The sequence below is a fragment of the Chelon labrosus genome (assembly GCF_963514085.1).
Source record: "Chelon labrosus genome assembly, chromosome: 6".
NCBI lineage: Eukaryota > Metazoa > Chordata > Actinopteri > Mugiliformes > Mugilidae > Chelon > Chelon labrosus.
Window position 1 is genome coordinate 25780044 of NC_140342.1, and position 25068 is coordinate 25805111.

The 25068-nt window shown below is 44.9% G+C and overlaps 1 protein-coding gene across 1 annotated transcript in view; it reads right to left on the reverse strand.

The window, feature by feature from the left end:
* Positions 1 to 1749: 1749 nt before the first annotated feature.
* Positions 1750 to 25068, reverse strand: part of LOC311489288 (solute carrier organic anion transporter family member 5A1-like) — a 28290-nt gene continuing 4971 nt past the window's right edge. The window contains exons 2-9 of the mRNA XM_084546304.1: positions 15011 to 15143; positions 13559 to 13779; positions 12983 to 13147; positions 6960 to 7158; positions 5106 to 5265; positions 3903 to 4147; positions 2880 to 2944; positions 1750 to 2428 (exon numbers count right to left, since the gene is read on the reverse strand). Coding sequence (XP_084402430.1) covers positions 1881 to 2428; positions 2880 to 2944; positions 3903 to 4147; positions 5106 to 5265; positions 6960 to 7158; positions 12983 to 13147; positions 13559 to 13779; positions 15011 to 15143 — 1736 coding nt within the window. The 3' untranslated portion in view covers positions 1750 to 1880. The remainder of the gene's footprint in view (positions 2429 to 2879; positions 2945 to 3902; positions 4148 to 5105; positions 5266 to 6959; positions 7159 to 12982; positions 13148 to 13558; positions 13780 to 15010; positions 15144 to 25068) is intronic.

Genomic DNA, 25068 nt, shown 5'->3' on the forward strand with positions numbered 1-25068 from the left:
GAATTATTTCTGCCAATTTTTTATTTTTTTTTTATTGACTTCAACACTTTTTTGTTCTGTATTCCAGGAAAAAAATAAAAATAAATGAACTGAATTGAATAACTGGTGTAATCTGATCAGACCTCGGTCCAATCAGGTTACAGTCATGTGATCCAATTATAAAAATAAAGAAAATATTTCAGTTTTGAGCAAGTTCTCAGGTAAATGGCAAAGCTTAGCAATTAAAATTTATTTTATTTTAGAGTCAGGTTAACGGATTATAAAGCGACAATGAAATGGAATCGTTAGTGAATGTTGTTTATCATCCTGAACTAGTTGGAGTTTGAGTTCGAGACGCTGTTGTCGATCAAAAAACCCCAAAAGGTTTACGTGTTATATTCATAACTCCGGTCCTGAGCCGCCAAAGTAAGACTGAATGAAGTAAAGTTTTAGTTTCCGTTCACGTGTGACGACTAAACCTGTGAATCTTTGGGTTTGGGGTCAAACAAGGCGACGCCTGAAGGTGTGAACAGAACAACCTGCAGATTTAATCGATAAAAACAACCGGCCGACGAATCAGACGCCTTTGATGCACTGTACCGGGGATTCCGCCGCTCGTTCTTCTTCTACCATTAAATCATAACCAGATCTGGAGTTTTAACGTTGGACCGACACGTTGCAGGGGAAGAATACTACGACTACGACCTCTACACGACGGTTAACTACTCGTTTATGAGCACAAATGTAGGTGTAAAAGAAAAAAAAAAAAACATGCGCACCCCCCCCCCCATCCAACCATCCCATAAGTCTGTTTTGTGTTGCTCCAGCTGAGGATTCCCGGTGACTCTCTAGGAGAAAAATGGCGACCCTGTTCTTTTTTAGGTTAAGCCACTTATCTGCGCCGGCTGGAGGAGGGTGGGATGCATGGAGGAGTTTTATGGAGCTGGCAAACCTAAACTATCCGACTTCCAGCTGTAATACTACGCATGATTGTGTCAGGAGGAAGAGGAGGGGGAGACAAGGAGCTAAAAGGCCTTTGCTCCGGACAGGAATGCATTCTGAGGGAGCCAAGGCTGCTTAGCCCGGTGACCTGTGGTCCAGTCTGGGTCTTTATTTTTTTTTTCCAAGTGTTTTTAACCCTAAAAACAAATAATACGACAAAAAAAAAAAGAAAGAAAAAGACTCTAAACATTATTTTCACATAGCACCATGCCATCGGTTTCCAGTTCCAGTTAACACTTCATTTGAATGGATCACATTTCCATAGGTTGTTTTTTTTTTGTTGTTGTTGTTTTTTTGTTTTTTTAAAGAGCGTTGATATGATATGCAGAGAACAGAAAACTGCTCACACCATGGTGAGGAGGTGAAAGAAAGAAAGCACAGAAGAAGAAGAAGAAGAAGGAGAAGAAGAAGAAGCACACAGACGTGGAGGTGGAGGTGAAGCGGGAGGATTGGCGATGCTGAGGTATCTGTTCAGGTGACTCTTATTCCTACAAGTCTGTCCGCGGGACGTCCAGTGTGTTCTGTTCTGTACATGTGAGGACCGTGGAGACAGAAGGCACATGTTGCCGAGGTGACGGGGGGCAGGGGTGGGGGCGGGGTGGTTGATGAGCGATGAACTCTCCTCCGTCCAAAGCTTCGTCCGCTCGCTGACGTTTTCACCAACCTGGCAGATTTTTTTAATTTATTTTATTTTTTTATTCGTGTCTGGAGCGGGTCTCCGGGGTCATATCGGAAATAACCCCTCCCCTCCCTCTCCCCTTCCCCCCGCTCAGTGATGCTAAACTTTACTTTTATTGTTTTACAAGAGATGAGAGCAGGACGTCCACGTGGCGGCGGCGGCAGCTTAAATCCAGCCGACTGGATTTCAGAATAAAAGCGCATGTGTGTGACCCGCCTCGTCAGACTCGGACTGAAACGTGTTCCAGGGATCGGGCCGGAGCGGGGGCCGGGGCGGGGGTGGGGGCCGGCGCAGATGAAGGAGTGCCCGCCGAAGAGGGAGGAGGAGGAGGAGGAGTTATTGCTTTTAGCTCGTTGCCGGGGCAACTCTGGGTGCTGACGCCACGGTTGAGGGCGCCGGCGCGCAGCGGGGCGTTGGCGGGCAGCGCGGCGGGGTCGGTTCGGGGGATGTTGACGGGGCAGGAGCGGGTGCGGGCGTGGCCCTTGTGGCCCCCCGGGTGGCAGACGAGGCTGCCCACGGTGTCGGCGGGCGACAGGTGGCGCTTGAGCCAGCGCTCCACCCGCTCCTCCTTGTACTTGATGGAGTACCAGGTGAGGAAGATGAAGAGGAAGCCGAAGAACTTGAGGCTGGCGGCGAGGCCGAAGTAGACGAAGCGCAGCGAGGTGACGTCGTACTCCCAGCACGAGCCGTGCACGCCGCAGTCCTGCTGCCACAGCATGCAGGTGGTGTCGATGACGGCGCCGAAGTAAATGGGCGTCGGGATGTAGGCTGAGAGGAGAAGAGAGGACGGAGGAAGAACGAGGAAGAAGGCGTGAATGAGAAAGAGGAAGAGACAAAAATTAGGGCAAAGAAAGGGCAACGACGAGAACGAGCAAAAGACACGTTGATGAGGAAATCTGATTTAGAGCTGTGGGACAGACGAGGTGATGATAACCCCCCCCCCGTCCCTCGTCCCTCTCTGTCCTCTCTGACTAACTCAGACTGACAGCAGCTTCCCATTCATCAAATCCAATTTAACCTCCTCGCTCCTTATTCAGGGGAGCTGTGACATCTAATAAACAACGTCTCATCTGCTAATGCTAAATCAGCTCGTCAGTCAGCAGTTACAGAACGAGCTGCGCATTTACAACCGCCGCATTTAGCTGACGCTCGCTAACTTCCTCTGCTCAGGCCGGACTGACGCAGGGTTTTACACTTCACATTTTTTGGGTTGGCTCACCGAGAGTCCTGAGGAGAACAAACTGCATTCCCAGAGCGAACGGCCTCTCCTGCTCCGCCACAGACCTGCAACGAAACCACACAGAGACATGGAGACGGAGGACAGAAGCTCCTTTTAGCTGCTATGGACAACATCTAACTTCTAATATGACAAGATGCCTTCACTGCCTCATGTTAAGACATTAAAGGTTCATTATTTGATCAGTTTCTTGCACCACTTCATAGCAAACTCGTCCATAAATAGTCCTCGATAACCAGGTTCCATGATTAGACTGCTAGGTCTAAGGAAGTAACGAGCAGTGGTGAATAATTAGGTGCATGTGAAAGTACTTGTACTGCATCACTAGTAATGAATGACTCGTGCTTTTTACTTTAACCCATTCAGATGGGTACAGTAAATAAAAATGAAAATGTAGCTGCACTGTGCACAAGCTCATATAAAGTGTTTATACTAAGGATGCACCGAATTTTTTCGGCCGAAAATAGCCCAAAAGTGCATTTTCGTTTTCTTGGCTGAAAATTTTCGGCCGAAAAATTGCTGCGGTTGTTGCTTGCATCATCGCAACATCCTGTTTCGGCCGTGTTGTTCCGGCCGTGTTGTTTTTGGCCGTGTTGTTCCGGCCGTGTTGTTTCGGCCGTGGTTTTTCGGCCGTGGTTTTTCGGCCGTGGTTTTTCGGCCGTGTTGTTTCGGCCTTGTTGTTTCTGCCGGGTTGTTCCGGCGATAAATTTTCGTTTTTTCGGCCGAAACAACACGTGCAAGCAACAACCGCAGCAACAGCCCTGAAAATGGTCCGAAAGTGCATTTTTGGCCTTAGATTTTTCGGTGCATCCCTAGTTTATACTTAAAAAAAACATTAAGACAATCTCTAAAACTAATGTTTGTCTGTTTCACCCTCTGAAAAACCATCAAAGAACCATTTAGAAGTTATTTTAGAAGCACATTCACATTCGCTCTCCTAATAAAACAGCTCCCTCTTCGCCTCTAAACACCGTCACGAGTTCGCCTAACAGCTGCTGCTCGTACCTGAGGGTGACGATGATGGCGGAGGGCTGGGCGCAGGCAGTGATGAGCGTGACGATGAAGAGGAAGATGAGGAAGGGGATGAGGGTGCTGCAGGTGCGGTCGCACTTCCCCGACACGGCGTAGCCGTTCTCGTTCAGGTAGGTCTTGACGATGACGAGCTGCAGCTGGTTGCTGCCCTGACCGCTGGACGGCGGCGTGATGACCTGTCGGCTCTGGACGCAGGCGCAGTCCGAGTAGTTACGGATCTGGAGGACAGACGGGGAAAAGGTGAATAAGTTTTAGTCTGCAACGTCATATTACATAGTCAGACCAACATCAAGTAGACTGCCAGCATTTCAAATCATATAAGCAGAATTATTAGCCTTCTTCTATTTTTATTCTGGTTGTCAAAATGAACACATTAATGCAACTCCCTTGAACACCTCAAATTTATTGTGTCCTGTGACCCATTCTGTGGTTTGCAGGAATCGATGTAGCAGTGAGGCTGAGGAAAGCAAGCAGAATCTGAAGTGCACTGTAGTGTGGTGAAGCATTTCACCCTGTGGAGGGCAATGATACACTCTGTAGTGGAAAAACTGACAAAAGTACTAGTACTACGGTTCAGATTGGTATCGGAAGAAGGTTCTGGGTTCTAATCCATGGGTCGACTGGGCCTTTCTGTGTGGAGTTTGCATGTTCTCCCTGTGTCTGCGTGGGTTCTCTCCAGGTACTCCAGCTTCCTCCCACCGTCCAAAGACATGCTGGTTAGGTTCATTGGTGATTCTAAATTGTCCGTAGGTGTGAGTGTGAATGGTTGTCTGTCTCTCTGTGTTAGGCCTGTGATAGACTCCTGCCCCCCTTCACAGGACAAGTGGTTACAGAAGATGAATGAATGAATGGATGGATGGATTGTTATCGAGGCAGATCCAGGCATTTCTAAAATGATCGGATCGGTATCGGGCTGCAGCCAAGGCCGATCTTTGGTAGTTATTTGTTTCAGGCCTGCCAAAAACCAAAACCACATCCCTGTAGTGTCAAAACATCTTCTTCTTCTTTCTTGGCTAGCATCGAGGCTGGCAAAGAAGCAGAAGAAGAAGAAGAAGCAAAACCACACGACTAAACCTCTGCTGCGTGGAAGAATGAAGATATTCATTTTCCACACGTCTGTCCTTTCATGAAGTGAGACAATTTTGCATGCACCGTGAAATTTGCGTCCTTTCTTACCCCGGTGCTGTCGTTGGCCACGCTGCTGCAGCCGGCCAGGCAGGGGTTGAAGTACGTGATGCCATCAGATCCACAGACCGGAGCGTACTCATGGATTTTGCAGCCACAGTTCACGTTACAGCCTCCGGTCAGGTTCCTCTGCGTCATAGTGAGTGTAGGTCTGGAGAGGGGAGGAAAAATATTCAAATATATAAAAACGTCTGAAACGAGCAACTTCTGTTTTTGAAAATGACGTCCTGTTGGTGGCAGAGGAGAACCGCCACAGCCTGTGGCAAACTACAAGACTGAACGAGAAGTAAAAAGAATAAAATAAGAAGCAGAGACCTTGGTGAGAGAAGAGTGAGGAAGGAAGGGAAATAAAAGATGTGCAAATAGAAGAGGAAATGGGTGAAGTCATGAGAGAATTAAATAAATGAAAGGAGGAGAGACAGATGTGGAAACAAGATGGAAGGAAAGGAGATTAAGAACAAGAGACAAACACCAGTAGAAAAACAGACAGGAAAGAAAGAAAGATTTTAAAAGATGAAGAGAGAAGGACACTGAGGACAGAGAGACAGACAGAGGGAAGTAACGACCAGAGGGAGAAACACGAGAGGAAAAAAGAGAGGGCAGTCGGCCAAAGATCCTCCCTGCCAAGCTGTCCTTGGACGTTTTCCATCGTTGCCATGTAATCGCTCTCAGGGACGCTCTGTCCAAAAGAAAACGCCTCCGTTTACTGGCTCGTTATCCTGCAACGATCTCGACACGTGCTTCCTCTCTGACACCGGCCACAGATGGGACGATTAAAAAAAAAAAAACGCTACCACGACTCTGTTACGCAGGGAAGTTATTTAAAACGACTGAAACCCTGGATGGTGGTTAACCATGAAGAAAGCTGCATCTGTTCAAAGTCAATGATGGATTTATTAAAGCCAATCATGTATTTGAGTAAGGGATGCCCTGATCTGTGTTTGCTGTTATTTATTTTAGCTCTGGCATGAACCAAAACCAGGTCCCTGTAGTGTCAAAACTTCTTCTTCTCCTTCTGTTTTAACAACTAGCGTCAAAGCTGCAAAAATGAAACGAAGAAGAAGCAAAATGACGTGATTAAACATGTCTGTCTGTGTGGAAGAACTTTACTCTGGAATATGGAGTCAGTCAGAGAGAAATTTGTAAATTATGCAACGTTTGGTGAGGTGGTAGTAGTTGATCGTCATTCAATACTACCAACTCGTTTCAACACTGAGTCCACTCAGACAACAAACACAGAACGTTTAAAAGGAAAGTTTCCTGGAGACAGCGTCAAGGAGAAACATCTTCCAGAGAGGGTTAGGGAGTTTATGGCAGCGTTGGATGACCAGAACATTTCTGGAGAAGAGAACACAAGGTACCAGCTACCCTCTCCACACTACATTAACTCTGACAGAAAGATTTATTGGACTGAATCCAGTTGACTCTAGGAGAAGACAAGGAAAGACTTTAGGAAGCTACAGGAGACCAACTCTAGGACATTTAACATCAGAGCAGGATTCAGATACTCAGTAATAAAAGGTCAGGTATGGCTTGGGCGGCATCTTCTCTCTAATCTCAAACTTCCACAAACTACAAGATGTTATGTATTCAGACTGTCGTGCTGAATCAGGGGGCATTGAACGCACCACCACGCGTGATCTGATGGGTACATGACGGACAAAAAGAAACAGACTATTCATGTGTTGAGCTGATGCTTTCACGAGGCCAATCTCTCCTTCAGCCTCTTTCATAACTTTTCTGCGTGGGTGTTTTTAACTCTTCCTTCACCGCCCGTCTTTTTTTTTTTATTATTATTATTATTATTTCAGCCTCCCGGTTTCTCCCCCTCTCAAGGTTCCTCACCCGGTGGTGTAAGGGATGTTGATTCCTCCGAGGTTGATGCTCTCGCAGCCCACGATGAACAGCGTGGAGAAGCAGAGCAGGGAGACGCCGCTGCAGATCATGGCCAGCTTGGCGGACTCGCGAGCTCCCAGCTTCAGCTTCTTAATGATGTAGCCGCCGAGGACGATGCCCACGCCGGCGCTGGGCACAATTATCACACCTGGGGAAAGAGAGAGAGAGAGAGAGGGGTAGATATTAGACACTTTTATTCAAATCAGTCTGCACTGACTCGAGCAGGATGTTCATAAGTTAAAAATGATGATGAAGACAAATCCACATCCCAACGTTCACCAACTCTTCCAGCTACTTTAGAGACAGGATCTGATAAAACCAACTGTACAACCTGCCTAAAACAAAAATGACAAACTGAGAAAGTAAAGTCACTTTACTGGTGTAGAAAAATGCTCTTCTGCCCCCTAGTGGACGGAAATGCATCAACGTGACTTTAAAGCCAAGATACAATAGTTTATATTATTCCTATGACAATGCGACTGAGCTTATATTTCTTCTGTGATGTCTTTACTTACTAGTTCAAATTGAGTTTTAAGTTAAGTTCCCAGCTGTATTTTTTTATTTATGTTTTATTGTTCTTCTTTTATTAACTTTGTTTTATGTGCCTGTCTTTAAAACAGCAGATTCTGATGTTGCTGATGCAGCATTTCAGAATTATCTGTGACCCTGTAGCCAAACAAGTAAAGTATTTCTCAGTTCAGGAGCAAAAATAAAACCTAAATCCAGACTTGTGAGCAGAGTGTGACCGCGATCTCAGCTCATTTCTATAAAAATATTTCAAAATTATTCAAGTTTAAACACGCAAGAAGAGCAAAGACAAATCTCTTGTGTGAAATTTATCAAAACTACTTAGTTTGGCAGAAGATTGTGTGTTCATACAGAACTCCACAGATCATAGTGGTGCTATGCTCAGATTTTTAGGAGCTTTCAAAATTACATTTGGAATCAGGTTAAACCACAAACTGAAGGACAAACTTCACAGATATCCTTCTCTATAAAACCAATCCTGGATCTGATTTCAAAACAAGACAAAATACATGAACTTCTGACTTGCGTACTTGCGTGGTTAGGACTTGACGAGTTCAGTTGTGAATTATAGACTCTGGAGGACGGGAAGACACAGGACGGTCATTCTGTGATTTGGAACTTTATGAGGCCAACAAAATGCATTCTGGGATACATAGTTTTCTCCCAAGTTCACACAAGTTACCTCTCGGTGCATCCTCAATAAAAACGGGCGTGGCAAGAACATATCCATGCATTTGAACTTGCACACACTACATGATCATCATGATGATCTACTGATCCACCCTCCAGTCCCGCAGGTGGCGGTAATGCACCTGTAGGCTGGTTTGCAAACTGGCAATCAAACCAGAAGAGGACAAAGAAAAAGGAAAATGTTTGGAGAGACTCAGGCGTTCGTCAATACCAAGTATGGGACGTTTGGAGTTGTGTACTTGGTAGCTCGGACTTGACAGCAGGACTTTAGAGGACTCTGGAACAGCAGCGTACTTGATGACGCCCACAAAGTGCATTCTGGGATACGTGGCTTTCCCAAGACCACACAAGTTACCTCCAGAGGCGTCCTCGATAAAACGAGCAAAGCAAGAACACATGCAGTATTCGGACTGTCCTTGGCCAGCGACTGATGACGTTTCACAAGTTCAGAAGAACTTATACCGCCCAAAGACTGTGGTGCAACATTAAATCCTGCAACCCAAACTTCAGAAAGTCCAGAATGTGGCTGTAATGCATCTGCAAACTGGTTGTCAACCACCAATCAAACCAAAAGTAGAAGAAGAAGAAGAACTTGATGTAACTTTGTAATCAGTTACAGTGAGAGAGTTGGCTAAGATCTGTCTCTATATAGAGGTGTGCTAGCTAAAGCTGCTTCGTCTCCTTGTAGACTAGTTTCTTGAGTTAATATCTTAAATATTAAACATGTTTGTTATTAATCAGGAAACTGAGAGTAGTTTTAGGGGGGATCTGTAAACACCTCACATTACAAGCTAATCTGGGGCAAATACAGGCACAGAACGGGACCAGATTTCTCCACCGATAATCGGAAGGATTGAATTACTCCTGTAGTCTGAGCTCTGCAGTAGTCTGGGTTTGTTGGGCTTCTAATAGTTTCTGTGTAAAACAGCAAGTTATATATATATATCTTGTTCAGGGAGACAAGTTGTCTGCTACTTTTTCTAAGAATCTAGACAATAAGTCCCATTTTTTTTACAAACTGAATCAGCCGTTATAAATTGTATAACTGTGTTCTTGGCAGCCATCGCTTTCTCTGCAAAGACATCCTAAAGAAAAATGCAGCAAATCACAAGAAGCGGCGCCTCCGGGCCTCTTTACATTACCGTGACAGAACACAGTTTGAGTGTGGGTGGCCACGAAGGGAGGGGAGCCTCTAACCCAGGCAGAGGTAGCGTCTCTTCAGCCGGTGTTAGATAATGTTTTGTCCCGTCATGGGCAGCTTTCTGTCCTCGTAGTTTATTACCATCAACACTTCTTCTTCTCGGAATTTGCAGAAAATTCTAAAAAGAGCTGCAACTTAGAGACATGTTTAACTTTCTTTGAATATAACTTCCTGCTCAGTAAGCCTTCCCTGTGCTTGGGGTTTCTGTCTGACCTATAAATAACGTAATGGCATCGTGACTAAGAATAAGTGGAAGACAACAAAACATGTGTCTGACTAGGTCTCTCTGAATAATCATCTCGCTTCCAGGAACTAAAGGTTACGTAAAAACACTCGAAAAGGTGAGAATATCCTCCTGTTAATAGTACATACACAGATCAGCCACAACATTATGACCATTAACAGTAGAAGTAAATAACATTGACCATCTTGTGACAGTTCAATGTTCTGCTGGGAAACTTCTGGACCTGGCATTCATTGGTGTGGATGTTACTTAGACATGCAGCACCCACCTAGACCAGACCAGACACCCCCGCCCCATAGCAATGACATGAACAGCACAAGGTGTTGACCTGGCCTCCAAATTCACTAGATCCCAAACTGATCAAGTATCTGTGGGATGATCCACAGAGGCCCCTCCCCTCAAAGGCCCCCCACTAACAGCATTCTGTTACCAGACACCACAGGACACCCTCAGAAGGCCCATGTCCATTCTCTGATGAGCCACCACAAGGGAGACCAACACAATATTAGGAAGGTGGTCATAATGTTACGCCTGATCGCTGTAGTCCATGATAAAATACTAAACAATAGCCACAAAAACACTTCATCATTCTTAATCTCATGAAGCCAACTCACACAAACTTTCTGTAGTGCAATCAAACTCTACAGAGACCAAAGTGGGGTCCTGGGACCCCCACAAATCCTTGAGCCGGCCCCCCAAGAATTAATCTGGTTTCACTCACTGGAGGATGGCGTGATATGGAAATATGTGTATGAGTGGCAGTTTTAATCACAGCCCACTCCACCTACAGCTGAGACAGTTACGCAACTCAACAGGGAAACATTTCTGATAACAAACGTCTTCCGAGGTGTGAGTTCTGAAATGAGTGAAAGGTTTTAAAAACGTGTTCAAAAACACTTTTACTGTATGTGTGGTCGATTCTGGTGAATCCCTGAAGCTGTGACTTTTCCAAAATGCAATTATCTTATTTCACATCTTTTAATGAAAGAGGCATTCATATAATCTTCCAAACGTGGCGATAAAACAGCCACAGAATAAACTTCTGAGCAGAGCGTCATCTTCCTCTCAGCTACAGTGGTATGACTCTAAAAAGCTCTGTGGGTTTAAGATGATCACTTCTAGAAAACTGCTGCAGTTTGACCGTTATAAGACATAGGCAACCTAATCCGCTATGAGACTAAAACCATCCCATAATTCAGAAAAGGTTTTGAAAGGCTGAAATTTGTCGAGAGACAGAGAGCACAGAACTGGTCGAGCACTCTGACAACTATGTGGTCAACCCTCTGAAGTGTGGGTGTTGTAAAGGAAACTCTGGAGAAGAAAAGATTAATTAAAAAACAATATGAATGCAAATATGCATCCTTCAAAGTTTTAGAATAAAGTTTTAAACTTTAACACGCAAGTTTTAAACCTGGAAAACAAACTAAAGCACCGGGAGATAACAAATATGAAACTGTGAAAACATGGTGCAACTGTGACAAAGGAGATATACATTGAACAGCCACAACATTATGACCACTAACAGGAGCAGTAAATAACTTTGACCATCTTGTGACAATTCAATGTTCTGCTGGGAAACTTCTGGACCTGGCATTCATTGGTGTGGATGTCACTTAGACATGTAGCACCCACCTAGACCAGACCAGGCACCCCCACCCCATAGTAATGACACTCCTTGATGGTAGCAGCCATCCCCAGCAGGATGCAGCCTGACACAGACACACACACAAAAACACTTTAGGAACAACTAAAAAAAAAAAAACATGAAGAACAGCACAAGGTGTTGACCTGGCCTCCAAATTCACTAGATCCCAAACTGATCAAGTATCTGTGGGATGATCCACAGAGGCCCCTCCCCTCAAAGGCCCCCCACTAACAACATCCTGTTCCCAGACACCACAGGACACCCTCAGAAGGCCCATGTCCATTCTCTGATGAGTCACCACAAGAGAGACCTGCACAATATTAGGAAGGTGGTCGTAATGTTATTCCTGATCGGCGTATATTCTTGTATAGGCACATTATGATCGTCAGTATTACTGAGTGTGTGTGTGTGTGTTCCTAAATGTTCTATGTGTGATGCACTTAGTGCCCCAGCTCCAGCGTCCCAGGTGCCCCCTTCATTTTAAGACCAGCAGTTTCTTCATTATTAATGTGTGCTGGCTTCCAGCGCTGGGCTGACCACCTCCCCTGCTCCGCTCTTGGACAAAAACAAGCATATGACGAACCAGCAATGAAGTGGAAGAAATTAAAGTCCTGGGTGTTGTATGAATACTATGGTCTGTCTGCATCCAGTCTGTGCTGCTGCAGAGATATCACAGCCTCTACACCGACCTAAAAAGACTCGTTTCGCTCTCAACACAACAACTTTCAGGTTAATCACCAGTGTTTCCCACACACAGACGAATCTGTGGCGGTGCGCCACAGATTCAACTCCGACCGCCACAGATTCAACACCGACCAAAAAAAAAAAAAAAAAAGATTTAACACCGATTGCGTTTCGTTATTCTTTTTTTACGCTATTTAAAACACGCAGCGTATTCGTTCAACTGCATTTCCTTTCCCTGCTCTCTCTTCGTCTCTCTGTCACTCACGCGTCTCTCTCTTTCCCCTCCGTGCAAACCACGTCTGTCTGGATTAGAGTGCGGATCGGGCCGCATTTTTATGTCCGAGCCCGACCCCAGCCCGACACAGTTAAAATCTAAGTTTTTTTCTCATACTAATGACACATGCACTTTTTTGTGTGGAAAGCCCGCTTTTATTAAGCAACTGTAGGAAGGCGTTCGGAAATGTCAGCAGATGAGCGCATCAGCGCACACGGGGCAAAAAGCGCCGTTATAACACAGGCGCACACATGTAGCTTAATACGCACGTCTTTTGTTGTCCTGGCTAGTTTGACACATGTGCCCCCCCGGGCCAAACCTCCACCTCCAGCCCCCCCCCCCCGGCCGACCGCCACACATTGCTGTCAAATCTGTGGGAAACACTGATCACACTTGCAGAGCGTCGAAGGCCGATGAGTACGTGGTCTTTAACGTGACCCAGGACTCATTGTGTGTTCACACCACCAAAGGAATTAGGTCAAATGTGGTCTGAAATGAGATCAGTCAAACGCGACCTAAATGTGTTCAGATCCCAGGGTGGATGTTAATGCAAGGTCTGAATGGGGCTTTATTCTAATGCTGCACTGTCACCATTAATTTCTCCTACAAGGCCAGACTGCGGTCTTTCAAGAATTGGATTAGGTGGTGCGATGACTCAAATGTGTCCTTGCTGCTTCGGTACATCAAATAAATAAACTCGGCTCACCGGTGTAGATGCTAGCGCTGGAGGCCGGGATCCCAAACTGAGACTCGATGAACTTGGGGATGAAAGTGATGAAAGCGGTGACGATGGCGCTTTCCGCCGTGTAGGACAGGCTGACGAACAGGAAGGTCACGTTGCTGAGGATCCTCACAGCAGCTTTGGGCAGGTCTGGGACGGGGCAAGAGAAGATTTTATTTTAGTTTGTTCTGCAGCTGCACGTAACTCCAGCTGTGGGTCCCACTAGACCCAGTTTCTCTGAATACACATCCCTTCACTAAATTAAAATGAAAGGACAGAAATTCTCTTGTGCTGCGACCAGAAAAACACACTATTCATGCAAAAAATAAAACTCAAAACACATAAAAGGTGAAATTACGTTCCTGCTGTTTGAAGAAACAATTCCATCTCCCCTGAAAATCTCTCAATAACTGACTATAAGACTACAAACGGAGGGATCCCTCTCACAAATGGTTATTGACAGAGTTGCTCAGTATTTATTGATAACCTCAAAGCAGAACCGGCATTTTTCAGAGTCGAGTGCAGGACAGATAAGTGGAAAGATAGACGTTTCCCCGGTACCTTTTATGTCCTTGCCGAAGCCCATGGACGACGTGACCGTCTGGCTCTTACTGTTGTTGCTCTTCTCCTTGAGCACGTCGTCGTCACTGGAGAGGTCGTCCAGGCTCAGCTTTTTCCTCCTCTTCTTCTTCTTGTGTCGGGGCGGCAGCTTCTTGGGGAAGGTGAACATGGGGAAGATGACCAGCAGCATGGCCACGGCGCACAGCAGGAACCCGCTCCACCTAGACACACGAGGGAGGATTCAAAATACAAGGAACCAAGCATGTTTTTATTTTTTTTATTTACTCAAGATGTGAACTCTCTCTGTGAGTCAGTCAAAAGATGAGACACTTCACTCCTCTCTCTTAGAGTCTGGTCTCATTTCACTTGTGCATAATTATTGTGCACATGAATAAATAAGTGAACCCGTACACTCATCCATCTTCTTCCCGCTATCACCACCTATAATTCATGTAGGGAGCCCGTGGCTGTTTGCTGGTGAGTCAGTGCCGACGGTTAAAGGATGGCATCACTGAGAGCTGTCAACGGATGACTAACCATATATCGCTAATTTTCAGACAGATGCGAGACGTGTGAAAAAATACAGACATACTTGTCTTATCTCTTAAAGGTAGATACTTGGGTTTGTAAAGTCGCTAAGAATGTGTGACACTAGTTTTGGTGGTGCAGCCTGCTCCGCTGCCGCTAGTCGGACCTCACGATGTGCTGAGCCTCCCAGCTAACAGCAGCCCTTCACAGCCTCCCAGCTAATATTAGCTTTTCCTAGCCTCCCAGCTAATAGTACCTCTTAATAGCCTCCCAGCTAATAGCAGCTCTTCCTAGCCTCCCAGCTAATAGCAGCCCTTCACAGCCTCCCAGCTAATATTAGCTTTTCCTAGCCTCCCAGCTAATAGTACCTCTTAATAGCCTCCCAGCTAATAGTAGCTCTTCCTAGCTTCCCAGCTAATAGTAGCTCTTCCTAGCTTCCCAGCTAATAGTACCTCTTCCTAGCCTCCCAGCTAATAGCAGCTCTTCCTAGCCTCCCAGCTAATAGCACCTCTTCCTAGCCTCCCAGCTAATAGCAGCTCTTCCTAGCCTCCCAGCTAAAAGTACCTCTTCCTAGCCTCCCAGCTAATAGTACCTCTTCCTAGCCTCCCAGCTAATAGCAGCTCTTCCTAGCCTCCCAGCTAATAGCAGCTCTTCCTAGCCTCCCAGCTAATAGTAGCTCTTAATAGCCTCCCAGCTAATAGCAGCTCTTCCTAGCCTCCCAGCTAATAGCAGCTCTTCCTAGCCTCCCAGCTAATAGTAGCTCTTGTAGTAGCTGATGGTTTTAGTCCCCTACCTGTCTTTGACAAATCGTCCCCAAACCAAATGGTTCCAAGTGAAATCTGAAATGTTTAACTTCTGGTATAAATAATTTATACACACATATTTAAGATTTCCAATAACCATCAGTGAGCAGATTGGTCTCACCAGTTGCCAATGAAGCGAGGGTCGCTCTGGTCGATGTTGACAACAGTCTTGGGGTCCACGTAAAAGCCGATCAGGACCCCCCCCAGCAGGTAACCAGCCGCTGGGCCCAGTGCTCCCATCACGTACATGATGGCTGAGGAGGAGAGGAAAGATGAGAAACTTTAAAGATGTGCTAAGACCTTTTGGGCCACTGGGGGGCGTAAAAACATAAAAATGACAAGTTCATCATCCCAGTGCTCCCATTTACTACTTAGCTGTTTACATGGTCACCACATAAAACCAGAATATTTATATTTATAAATATATATATATATACTGTATTGACAAAGTGGTTCTGCTGCTGTGAAGCAACAAATCTGCTGGAAATAAAACAGTAGAAGAAGAAGAAGAAAAAGGTTTTAACGCTGCTGTCCACATGGGTTCCTGCTTTGTTCGTCTATTCAAACACTTGTTTCAACAACTGGTTGTTTTTCTACCTCCATGTTTCTGTGCCCCCTACTTTATCAAAGTTTTACACCAACCTTCTCAATCTGATTGAAAACTATCTCATTCTCTATCTCTATATCTATATGTACAGGAATAACAGTTTCCATTTAGACACAACTAACGTGTGAAGTAACTTTCATGTGTCCAAAACTTTGAACTGAAAAGAGGCTGAAATCAGTTTTTCCTGATTTTAAATATCTGGTATCGCTTTATAAAATCCTCTCGTTAGAATTTTCACTGCGAGATGAGTTCACGTGTGAGGGAGATCCAACACGTGACCGAAGCTCCAACTCCGAGAGCACCGCCAGGACTGAGAGCTGATTGGATTTAGACAGAATGACGACAGAGGAGAGCTGCACAAAAGCACAGACTCATGGAAGATGAGAAACTAGACGGAAGCACGTGGACATACCACAAATATCTGGAACCAATAGTCAGTTTTGTGACTGCATCTTTTTCATAATCAAGTAAAATTGTTTCAGACTTAGAAATATCTCTAAATGAATTCAGGAAATCATTAGCAATATCCAGCCGTACATACTAACACACAAAAAACACTTGATATTTATAATTAGACAAACAAAGGGGATGTTTTTGAACTCTCTAGATTTTTCCATGCACAGATTAAAAGGTGCTTATTTCCCACGTCTTAACGGTTTCTTCTGCACAACTACTCAACATTTTCAGACACTTATTTCGCCCTGATCGTTGATGATAACAGTAAAACCTGTCAACCTCTGTGTTAACGTTCCTCAATTATCCACACTCAATGACATTTGCTCAACGCCAGGCCTTATGTAACGCTTCAAACCGAAACTAATCCAGCACTAAGAGCGGCGTACAAAAGGCCATGTGTGTGGATCATGTGTGCAGATCATATGACCGAGCAATAAGGAGCCCGCTTGAGGCTGAGAATAAGATTTCTCCAATTAGAGGGAATTAACATCTTTAATTCCTTGGCTAGAGTTGAAAGCAAACAAAAAGAAATCCTGTGGCGTGACTTAAAAACTCAGAGCTGGGCCAGGACCTGGACCAGACTGAACGTTATCTAACTGTCAGAGTGCTGGGAACTCAAGAGGGAGAAAAACGTCCCGTAGAGAAGATTAGTATATTTCACAAATGAAATTCAAATTTTTGGCCGATTTCTCCTTCTCTTTCTTTTTTTATGCACATTTTCTCTTGAAACTATCTAACTTTTATCTCTGCTGTGTCATTTATAATGTGTGAGAGTCCCGTGAAAACTGTCTGAGGACGTTCTCAGTCTTCCAGGTCATGGCATGTCCAAAAAGACAAGCTGAAAGGAGGGATAACTGGATTTATTGGAGTTTCCTGAAGACGTTTCATCCAAGTGTTCAGTTCTAAAAGACAGGAGGTGGTAGTGGTGGTCAGGGTTTAACTAGGAGCATCTGTGGGTGCTGCCCACCTGAAACTCTAGGGAAGGAAAACAAGATCAAAACAGTTTCCTCCAATTAGAGGTAAGTATCTGGTCAGTTTCAGGTGGAACGTCTTCAAAAAAACTCTACAAGTCCAGTTGCCCTCGTTTCAGCTTGCTTTTTGTATATATAGAAGAGATTTACAACAACTTTATGGAAGTATAGACTTAAAAACTGTTACCGTCTGTTCAAAGGTCATTTAGCTGTTGAATATTTAAAATGTCCAACTGAGGCGTTAGTTCAGCTTTGAGCTACTCATAGGGGCATGCAGCCTGTGTTCACCCATTACAAATATTTGCAGATAAAAAAAATTATTTATCCAAAGCCCTAAAGCATGATCAAGATATCGAACAGCCCGGTACACCTAGGGAAACTCAGAAACCCTTCTCCATCGGTTCATCCAGAAGCACCAGCAGCAGCAGCAGCAGCAGCAGCAGCAGCGCAGTTACTCATCTGCTGCAGAGCATCTCCACAGAAGCATATTTTCAGAGGCTTCGTCGCATCCCTCCACTCGACCATTACATCATCGGAGTGGAACAGCCAGAGTCCAGGATGATAAAACCCAGGGACAGGATTGAGGGCTTGGGCTTTCCGAGGGTACCCAGTGGATAATCCCTCACGGAGCCAGAGAAGAGGGAAAGCCCTCGGCCTGGGCCGGGACGGCAGCCGCGTTACGCAACCTGATGCGGACCGACAGCAGAGAGATAAAAGATGACCAGGCTGCTGGTTGGGAGGCGTGCGAACGGCAACGGCTGGGATTTAAAAGATAATGTGCGGAAGCATCAGCTAATCTGAGCCGAACATTTCTTCACCATTAAGCAGGAAAAACCTCATTTGAAGTTAGCAAAGGACAATACCCCACTGCATTTAATTACTGGTCTGCAAGATGGAAAGCTGGAATCAGCCATAATATTAATAGCACTAATTATCTCATTATTGTATAATTTAGGCAGCAAGTTGATGCACGCAAGGTGAGCATGACCAGACCGGTGTCTGGTTTCAGCCACGGGGGTTGTGCTTGGTGTGCGACAATGTTCAGGTGGCGGTAAATACCAAAACACCATCGGCATAAATGTCAGCACCCAGGTTTCCCGGAAGAACATCACGTCGTAATGAGATCATCAGTGTTGTTCACTTCACCAGCTGGTGGTTTTAATGTTGATAAGTGTATGCTCCGAGGACGGCTGCAAATGCTCACAGAGGAGCCAATGCACAAGCTTTCCAAAATAAAAGACCAAGGTCTCAGAACAATACGACGGATGCACGTTCTCGTAGACCAGACGTAGATCATGGATGTCACTGTTAAATTCACCGTGGTATTTTTCAGTTTTCTGATTGAAGTGGATATATAGCGCACATCAATCCACAACTAGAGGAGAAAGAAAAGAGAGACAAAAATAAAGAATATCGACGGAGATGAGAGAGGATGCAGGAAGAGACAAAGACGGAGCATGCTGCAAGGGATGCAAGGGAAACCGACTGTTAGCCTCGCCCCTTCCAGTTCATTGCTGCCCTGCAACCCCCAGCCTCCAGGCCCGTTAACGTGCGACCCTTACCCCAAATGTCAAAGAATAAAACAAAGAATAAATCATGCCCATCTCCTTCTCTCTCTCTCTGTCTCACTCTCTGTCTCAGCGCCAGCAACAGCAGAATAAACTCCAAGGTCTTCATCACGACACTCATCAGTGAAGCTAACAGCTGGACGTCCCAGCTGATGAAAATTAATCAGCAGCTATATTATTCATATGTTAGTGGCTTGAGTACGACCTGTTAAACAGCGAGGGGTTCCTACTTTCCTTCACCTAAACATCTATTTATTTGTTTTTATAGTTGGACAAAAACAAGTCATTTGAATATTTTCGCTTAACTTGTGGGAAAATCCTTAAAACAATGAATCGATTGATTGAGAAAACACCTCTCTGTGGAGTTTGTTTGACATAGCTTTACTCGATAGACGTTTGTCTGCAGACTGCACAGAGCAGCTGGTTAAACCGTGGTCGGCTGTGATTAGCAGAGAAGGATGAAGCAGGGTTGGAGTAAAAACTAGTATCTCAGAGTTTTGTGCATCGTCTTCCACGACATGTTCAGGCAGTTGCGATCCATCCACAGGCCGAGGTTTAACGTCTCGTTTCTACACAAAAGGTCTATTAGCACGGGACTAGTTTCACCTGGGGACCTCCGGTAATTTGTAATAACTGCGGAGGGTGGACTGCGCTCTTGATCCCGTGCGACTCGGCCATGTCTGTAATTTGTAAAGTAAAAATTACACCGCAAATTACCCTAGCCTATTTCTGGTAACACAGAGGTGATAAAACTAGTCCAGGCTTTATTCTGCCTCTTGTCTCTTAAGAATCATGAAGGGTGTGCTGTAAATCAAAGTTTGCACAGATGTTAGGGTGCAAATGTGTTCACTGGTAAAGGTGGGACTGATTTAAATACTGCCAGATCATTCGATTTTCTTCCCCAGGATCAATAGTCTCACGATGTTTTGTTTCTATCAATTAGAATTTGCAAACTAAATTAAAGCTGTCAAAAAGTGTAAAACATCTTCTGACATGTAGTGGAGTGAAGCACAAAGTAGCAGAGGCGTAACTATGGATATTAAATTAGCGTAAAACACAGAGTTTGCTTATCCCCTGTGACTGCGCCACATGAAACACAGACGACATCCTGAACCCTGCATCCCTGAAGTCACACAGCATATGCTCCTTGTTTAACATCGGGTAGCTTCAGCCGAGCAGTCTGATCTGGTCAGATCTGGTTTAAGACACCAACACTGAACTGCGCCGTGACTCATGTTTTACTGCGACGCTGGCTCTCGAGGTGAGCAGGTAGCTAATTATCTTTACCCTTTCTATGCGAGCACACAAACGAGAGGCGGCGTTTTGTTTGTTTACTTGTTTGTTGGTAGCTGCAGATTACACTGTAACAATACACTAATATGCTATAATACTCTCAGCAGGGTTTCCTACTGTTGTACATATAACGAGAGCACAGAGACCCCACTCAGGTGTCACAGCGTCACATACTCCATAACACTGATTGCAGGAGCTGCTGGGCCGGCGACACACACACCAACCACAGCGAGGTTGTAAAAGAGGCTCATAGATTAGGGGAAAAAGCCGTGTGAGCAAAAAGTAAAATGTAATTTTAAAAATTACTGTGTGTTTTTAAGAGTTTCAAGAGTCTCGAAATGACGCCGGTAAGCTTTCGATCCACTTAGGATAAATCAAAAACATAAATCAGGACTGGAGCTGCCAGGTTTAATTTGATGTTTTATTCGATGTTTGCCAGCTCCCCGTTGGGTTTATTCATGACCTACTGCACTGCAGCTGCATTTTTTTTTTTTGTTTTTTTGTTTTGTCCCACCACCCAACAGCAGAAGTAACTGCTGAGCGAGGGGACATGTGACGTCGGAGACAGACCAGGCTGGGACGAGGGCGGAGGGGTGTGTGTGTGTGTGTGTGTGTGTGGAGGGGGGGGTTCACAATGAAATGAAATGTTACGGGACGGCGGTGTTGTCATGGCAAACTGCCGACACAGCGTTGTCTCGTCACAACTTCCCAACGGGCTTGCCGGCGTCAAGAGTGAAATCTGTGAAGCCGCCTCTCGTTTAGTTGGGTGTTTGACTTGCCGCTGACACAGCTGGACAATCTGACAACTAAAACCAACGAGCGATTAAAAGGACTCTCCAGAGATTTAATACGGGGAGATTATAGGAGACGGGTCGAAACTGAAGCAGCAGAAAGTGATATCTCAAGTATTATTCACTAGTATACATTAAGTCATAGTAACCCGATCTCACACTTCCCATTATGCCCCTTTTCTTTCTAATCTCTAATATCGCGGTTAATATAAGCGGTTATTTTCTCAAACTGAAGCTTCTTCCAAACCACAGGAGATGTTTTTAATCAGCCTAAATGGTGTTGCTAGCCTGGTCGTTACCATCCTAAGTTTCCGCCCAAAATTTGATTTCGGTCTGGCACGTTAGTCTGGCCCAATGTAATAGGAATCTGTCTCCGTAATGGGCGGATGCTTATTTTGAGGTTTAAAATCATTGGAGTTCCCTTAACCAATCAGCAACGTTTGGTAATGACGTATATTGTGCGCCGGAGTTCAGGCTCTTACGCTTACCACTTCCGCTTCCAGTTAAATAAATCAAACTTTTCCCAAAGCCAGTTGGAAGGAGAGCTACGACGTCCTTGCCATTTATAAAATTGACAAGACAAGCCTCTTGTTCTGGTTTTAATTCCGTGATGCTCTCGAGAGTTGAGACAACTTCACGGATGGCTTCTGGCGTCTCTTCCTCCGTCGTCATTGTTGCTACGCTGTTGAACTACAAGCTTCGCTGGACTACAAGCAGCTCGGCATGCGAGTTCCGCGTCATCACTCAACTGTTCGCTGATTGGCGCGGTTACACGCGAACCGCGGAAGGGCAATTTGGCCAGACTCCGTGCCAGACCGAAATCAAATTTTGGGCGGAAACGTAGGATGGTAACGACCAGGCTATGGTGCTGTACCTATTCCATCTAATAGGACAGCCCTGCAATGAATCATCCATTTGCTAAAGTTTAAATGTCCATCATGAGTTATCAGGAAGAGGAGGAGATATGAAGAAACTAGGAATCATGTAACGTCAGTAAAATTCATTCTGATGAGATTTGAGTCTGGCTACGCCCGGCTCGGGATGTCCACTTGAATTTTAAATAAATTCACAACAGCTAGACAACCTGCATTGGCCTAGTATTTTTTTATTATTAAATACAGCACCAGCATTGCAGCTTTGTGAAAGAGTGCATCATTAAATATCACCATTTCCAATCTTAATTATACCTCATTACAAAAATGTGTAAGGTCCCTTGGTGATACGGCAAAACCTGCAGTGAAAGGTTTTACTAATCCGCTTGAAAATGCAAACTAATGTTCCTAACAATGTTTTTAAAACGCAGAAATATTTCTGAGAAACCCCGTCAGACAGCAGGAGACCAGACTGAACACCGCTGCAGACTACCACCTGGTTTGTGGCTTTGGTTTTTTCCAATTAACGCTTGGCGGTCAGTCTCCTGATGCATGAAAAATGCCAGTCTGGTATTAATGCAAAACCCTGATGACGGTCTTAATTCCACTGAAGCTCAACGCCAAACAGTACAGCTCGACACCAATAAACAAAACAAAGTGGTCAACTAATAATAGCATCAAACCACAATTTTTTTTTTGTTGACCTACATAAGCCATTGCCTTAACACGCTACAACAGAGGCATCAACGGGAAGCTAACTTTTTAGACACGTTTGTTACTACGGTTAGCAAATGTGATGTTTAAGAGTTAAACGTAATCAATAAAGTTAACATAAACTGAATAATGCCGGAAAATAATGGACGATAAGTTTCCCACACCCCAGTATGTGTTTGATTTACAAGAGATAGAGAATATGGAAATCATGTAACCTACTTTACTTGTTCTTGTTCAGGTTTTTTTTTTTTTTGCATTGTGTTGCCGTTGCATCCTTTCTCAAGCCCTGTGAATAGCCTTTGTTGTTGAAAGATGCTCGACAAACTTGGCCGGCCTTGAAATCCTTGATTTATCCCATTCACTAAAACCACTATTAATAGCACTTAGCATGCATTGGCAAGCTACAGGTGTAAAGAACATGTAGTGCGGTCATCCTCGTCCTCCTTACGTGTCCCTGCAGCAAGCCAAAGACGAGCACACAACTGTTAAAACCCAGCAAGGACCATATTGCGTCTCTGAGCTGGCAAATTAAAATTTCTAGCGGCTGCAGCGTGGCCCTTTGCCTCGCACGGCAGCCAAACAGAGCGTCTCTTATCGGGGTTACAAAGCAATATTGTGCTGAATTATTCTAATGGATGCCTGTTATGCCGTCGGGCATGATCTCATATGTAGGCTAACGCGAAGCAGCGCCAAAATGGATCAGAATGTTTGCTGCAAACATACTGGTACAAAAACAGCGGGGTAAGGACAACGCATTGGCTCTGCTGCATTGAAACTAACAGCTTCCCTGGTATTACCTCAGGTCATGAGGTTAGAGCTTTAAGAAACAGGGTCAAGAACGTGTTTTGCCCTTTTCTGAACTTCTGAAACTGTGTTTAACGTCTGCGAACACAACAGAGAAGACAATAGAAGAGATGAGCAGTGGTTTAAACCAAGAGGAACTCATCTCCACAACCCAAATGGATCAGCGGCGGCGGCACTGACGACATCTTCTTTTTAAATAGAAGAAGAGCTATCTCCATCCACATTCTAGCACTTGGAAACACTTGGGGTGAAGAGAGTTTAGCAGAGGCTGGAACGGCCATTAGCAACCAAGAGTTGGACAATGAGTGAATGGCGTTATATGTGGATGGGGCTTAATATGTGCCCAATGACCACCTAACAGGCCCTTTGACCTTATAGCTTCTGGCCAGATGTCCAGTCTGAAGACTTTGCCGACCGAAGCTGTGACAGCCCCAGTATTTTCAGCTTCAGCTTTTAAATCCTTCTTGTTTTTTTCTGGTAGTAGGAAATAGTACCACTTGTTACCTCCAATAACAAATTACCAGTAATAACATCATCTTAGAGCCAGCAGCCAGCATATTCCTGGTTTTCAATATGCAAGGCAGCCGTCAAAAAGAAATGTTGAATTGTGCTGCTGCTGCTGTGCTGGCTCTATTCCCCCGTGGGCATGACCATCTGATTTAAGATTTACTAGAAACTCTGCTTTAAATCTCCCCACCCCCGAACTGGCCTTTTATCTCCATTAACAGAAGAGGGAGAAACCAGAAGACACCTTAGATCTGAAAAAGGATTACCAAGCAAATGGCAGCGATTGATTTCTGCTCCGAGTTTAACGTGGGTCTGTGCCAAGAAATTCCCCCCTCCGTCGCTTTTGTGAGGCTTCAATCAATTTTGGAAGCATCTGCAGAGATAAAGCAGCAGCGGGCTTAATGAATATAGCGGTGTGTCGAGGTGGCCGTCCAGCTGAATCCACAGCTTCAGATTTACTAAAAGACGTCGTCTGTCTCTGCTCGTCTCTTGTTCTGTCGCTGACATAATGAACTAAATAGGCTAAATCACATAAGAGGCGTATGTGTATACAGTCAGCCCTTTGTGCACAGTTCATGGCTTTTATCAGACTCAACTTGTGCAGAAGAGAGGGAGAACATCAAGTCTGCTAACAAATTACCTAAATTACTTCCATGTGCCATATTCTGAAAGAACTGGCTGACGTTTAAAGCAAATTAAAATGTAAGGATTTTAAAAGTCAACTGCCAAAACGTAATAGCTGCATATTAGCGGGTTTGCAGCTATGTGTAACTGAACTAAATGTTCTGAATTTGCAGAAAGTCAGTAAAAACCAAAGTGACTACTATTTAGATGATTAACAGTTGGATGCAATTAAATGATTGTACAAACCTAAATGAGAGTGGATAACCATGAACCTGATGGAAAATAAATGAAGCTCAGCCATGCAACGTCAATATTACACCAGTTGGTCTTCATACCAGCAAATGGCAGTAGTCTGTCGTCGTCTTTCAAAAGGGGAAACAGGAAGAGCTACTATTAGCTTAAAGGCTAGGAGGAGCTACTATGAGCTGGAAGGCTATGAAGAGCCTCTGTTAGCTGGGAGGATAGGAAGCGAGAGGGAGCTACTTTTAGGAAGCTATGAAGAGCTACTATTAGCTGAGAGGCTAGGAGACTAGGAAGAGTTACCGTTAGCTGAGAGGCTAGAAGGCTAGGAAGCGCTACTGTTAGCTAGGAGGCTAGGAAGAGCTAATGTTAGCTGAGAGGCTAGGAAGAGCTACTGTTAGCTAGGAGGCTGGGGAGAGCTACTGTTAGCTGAGAGGCTGGGAGACTAGGAAGAGTTACCGTTAGCGGAGAGGCTAGGAGAATAGAAGGAGCTACTGTTAGCTAGGAGGCTGGGAAGAGCTACTGTTAGCTGAGAGGCTGGGAGACTAGAAGGAGCTACTGTTAGCTAGGAGGCTAGGAAGAGCTACTGTTAGCTGGGAGGCTAGGAAGAGCTACTGTTAGCTAGGAGGCTGGGAAGAGCTACTGTTAGCTGAGAGGCTGGGAGACTAGGAAGAGTTACCGTTAGCGGAGAGGCTAGGAGAATAGGAAGAGCTACTGTTAGCTAGGAGGCTA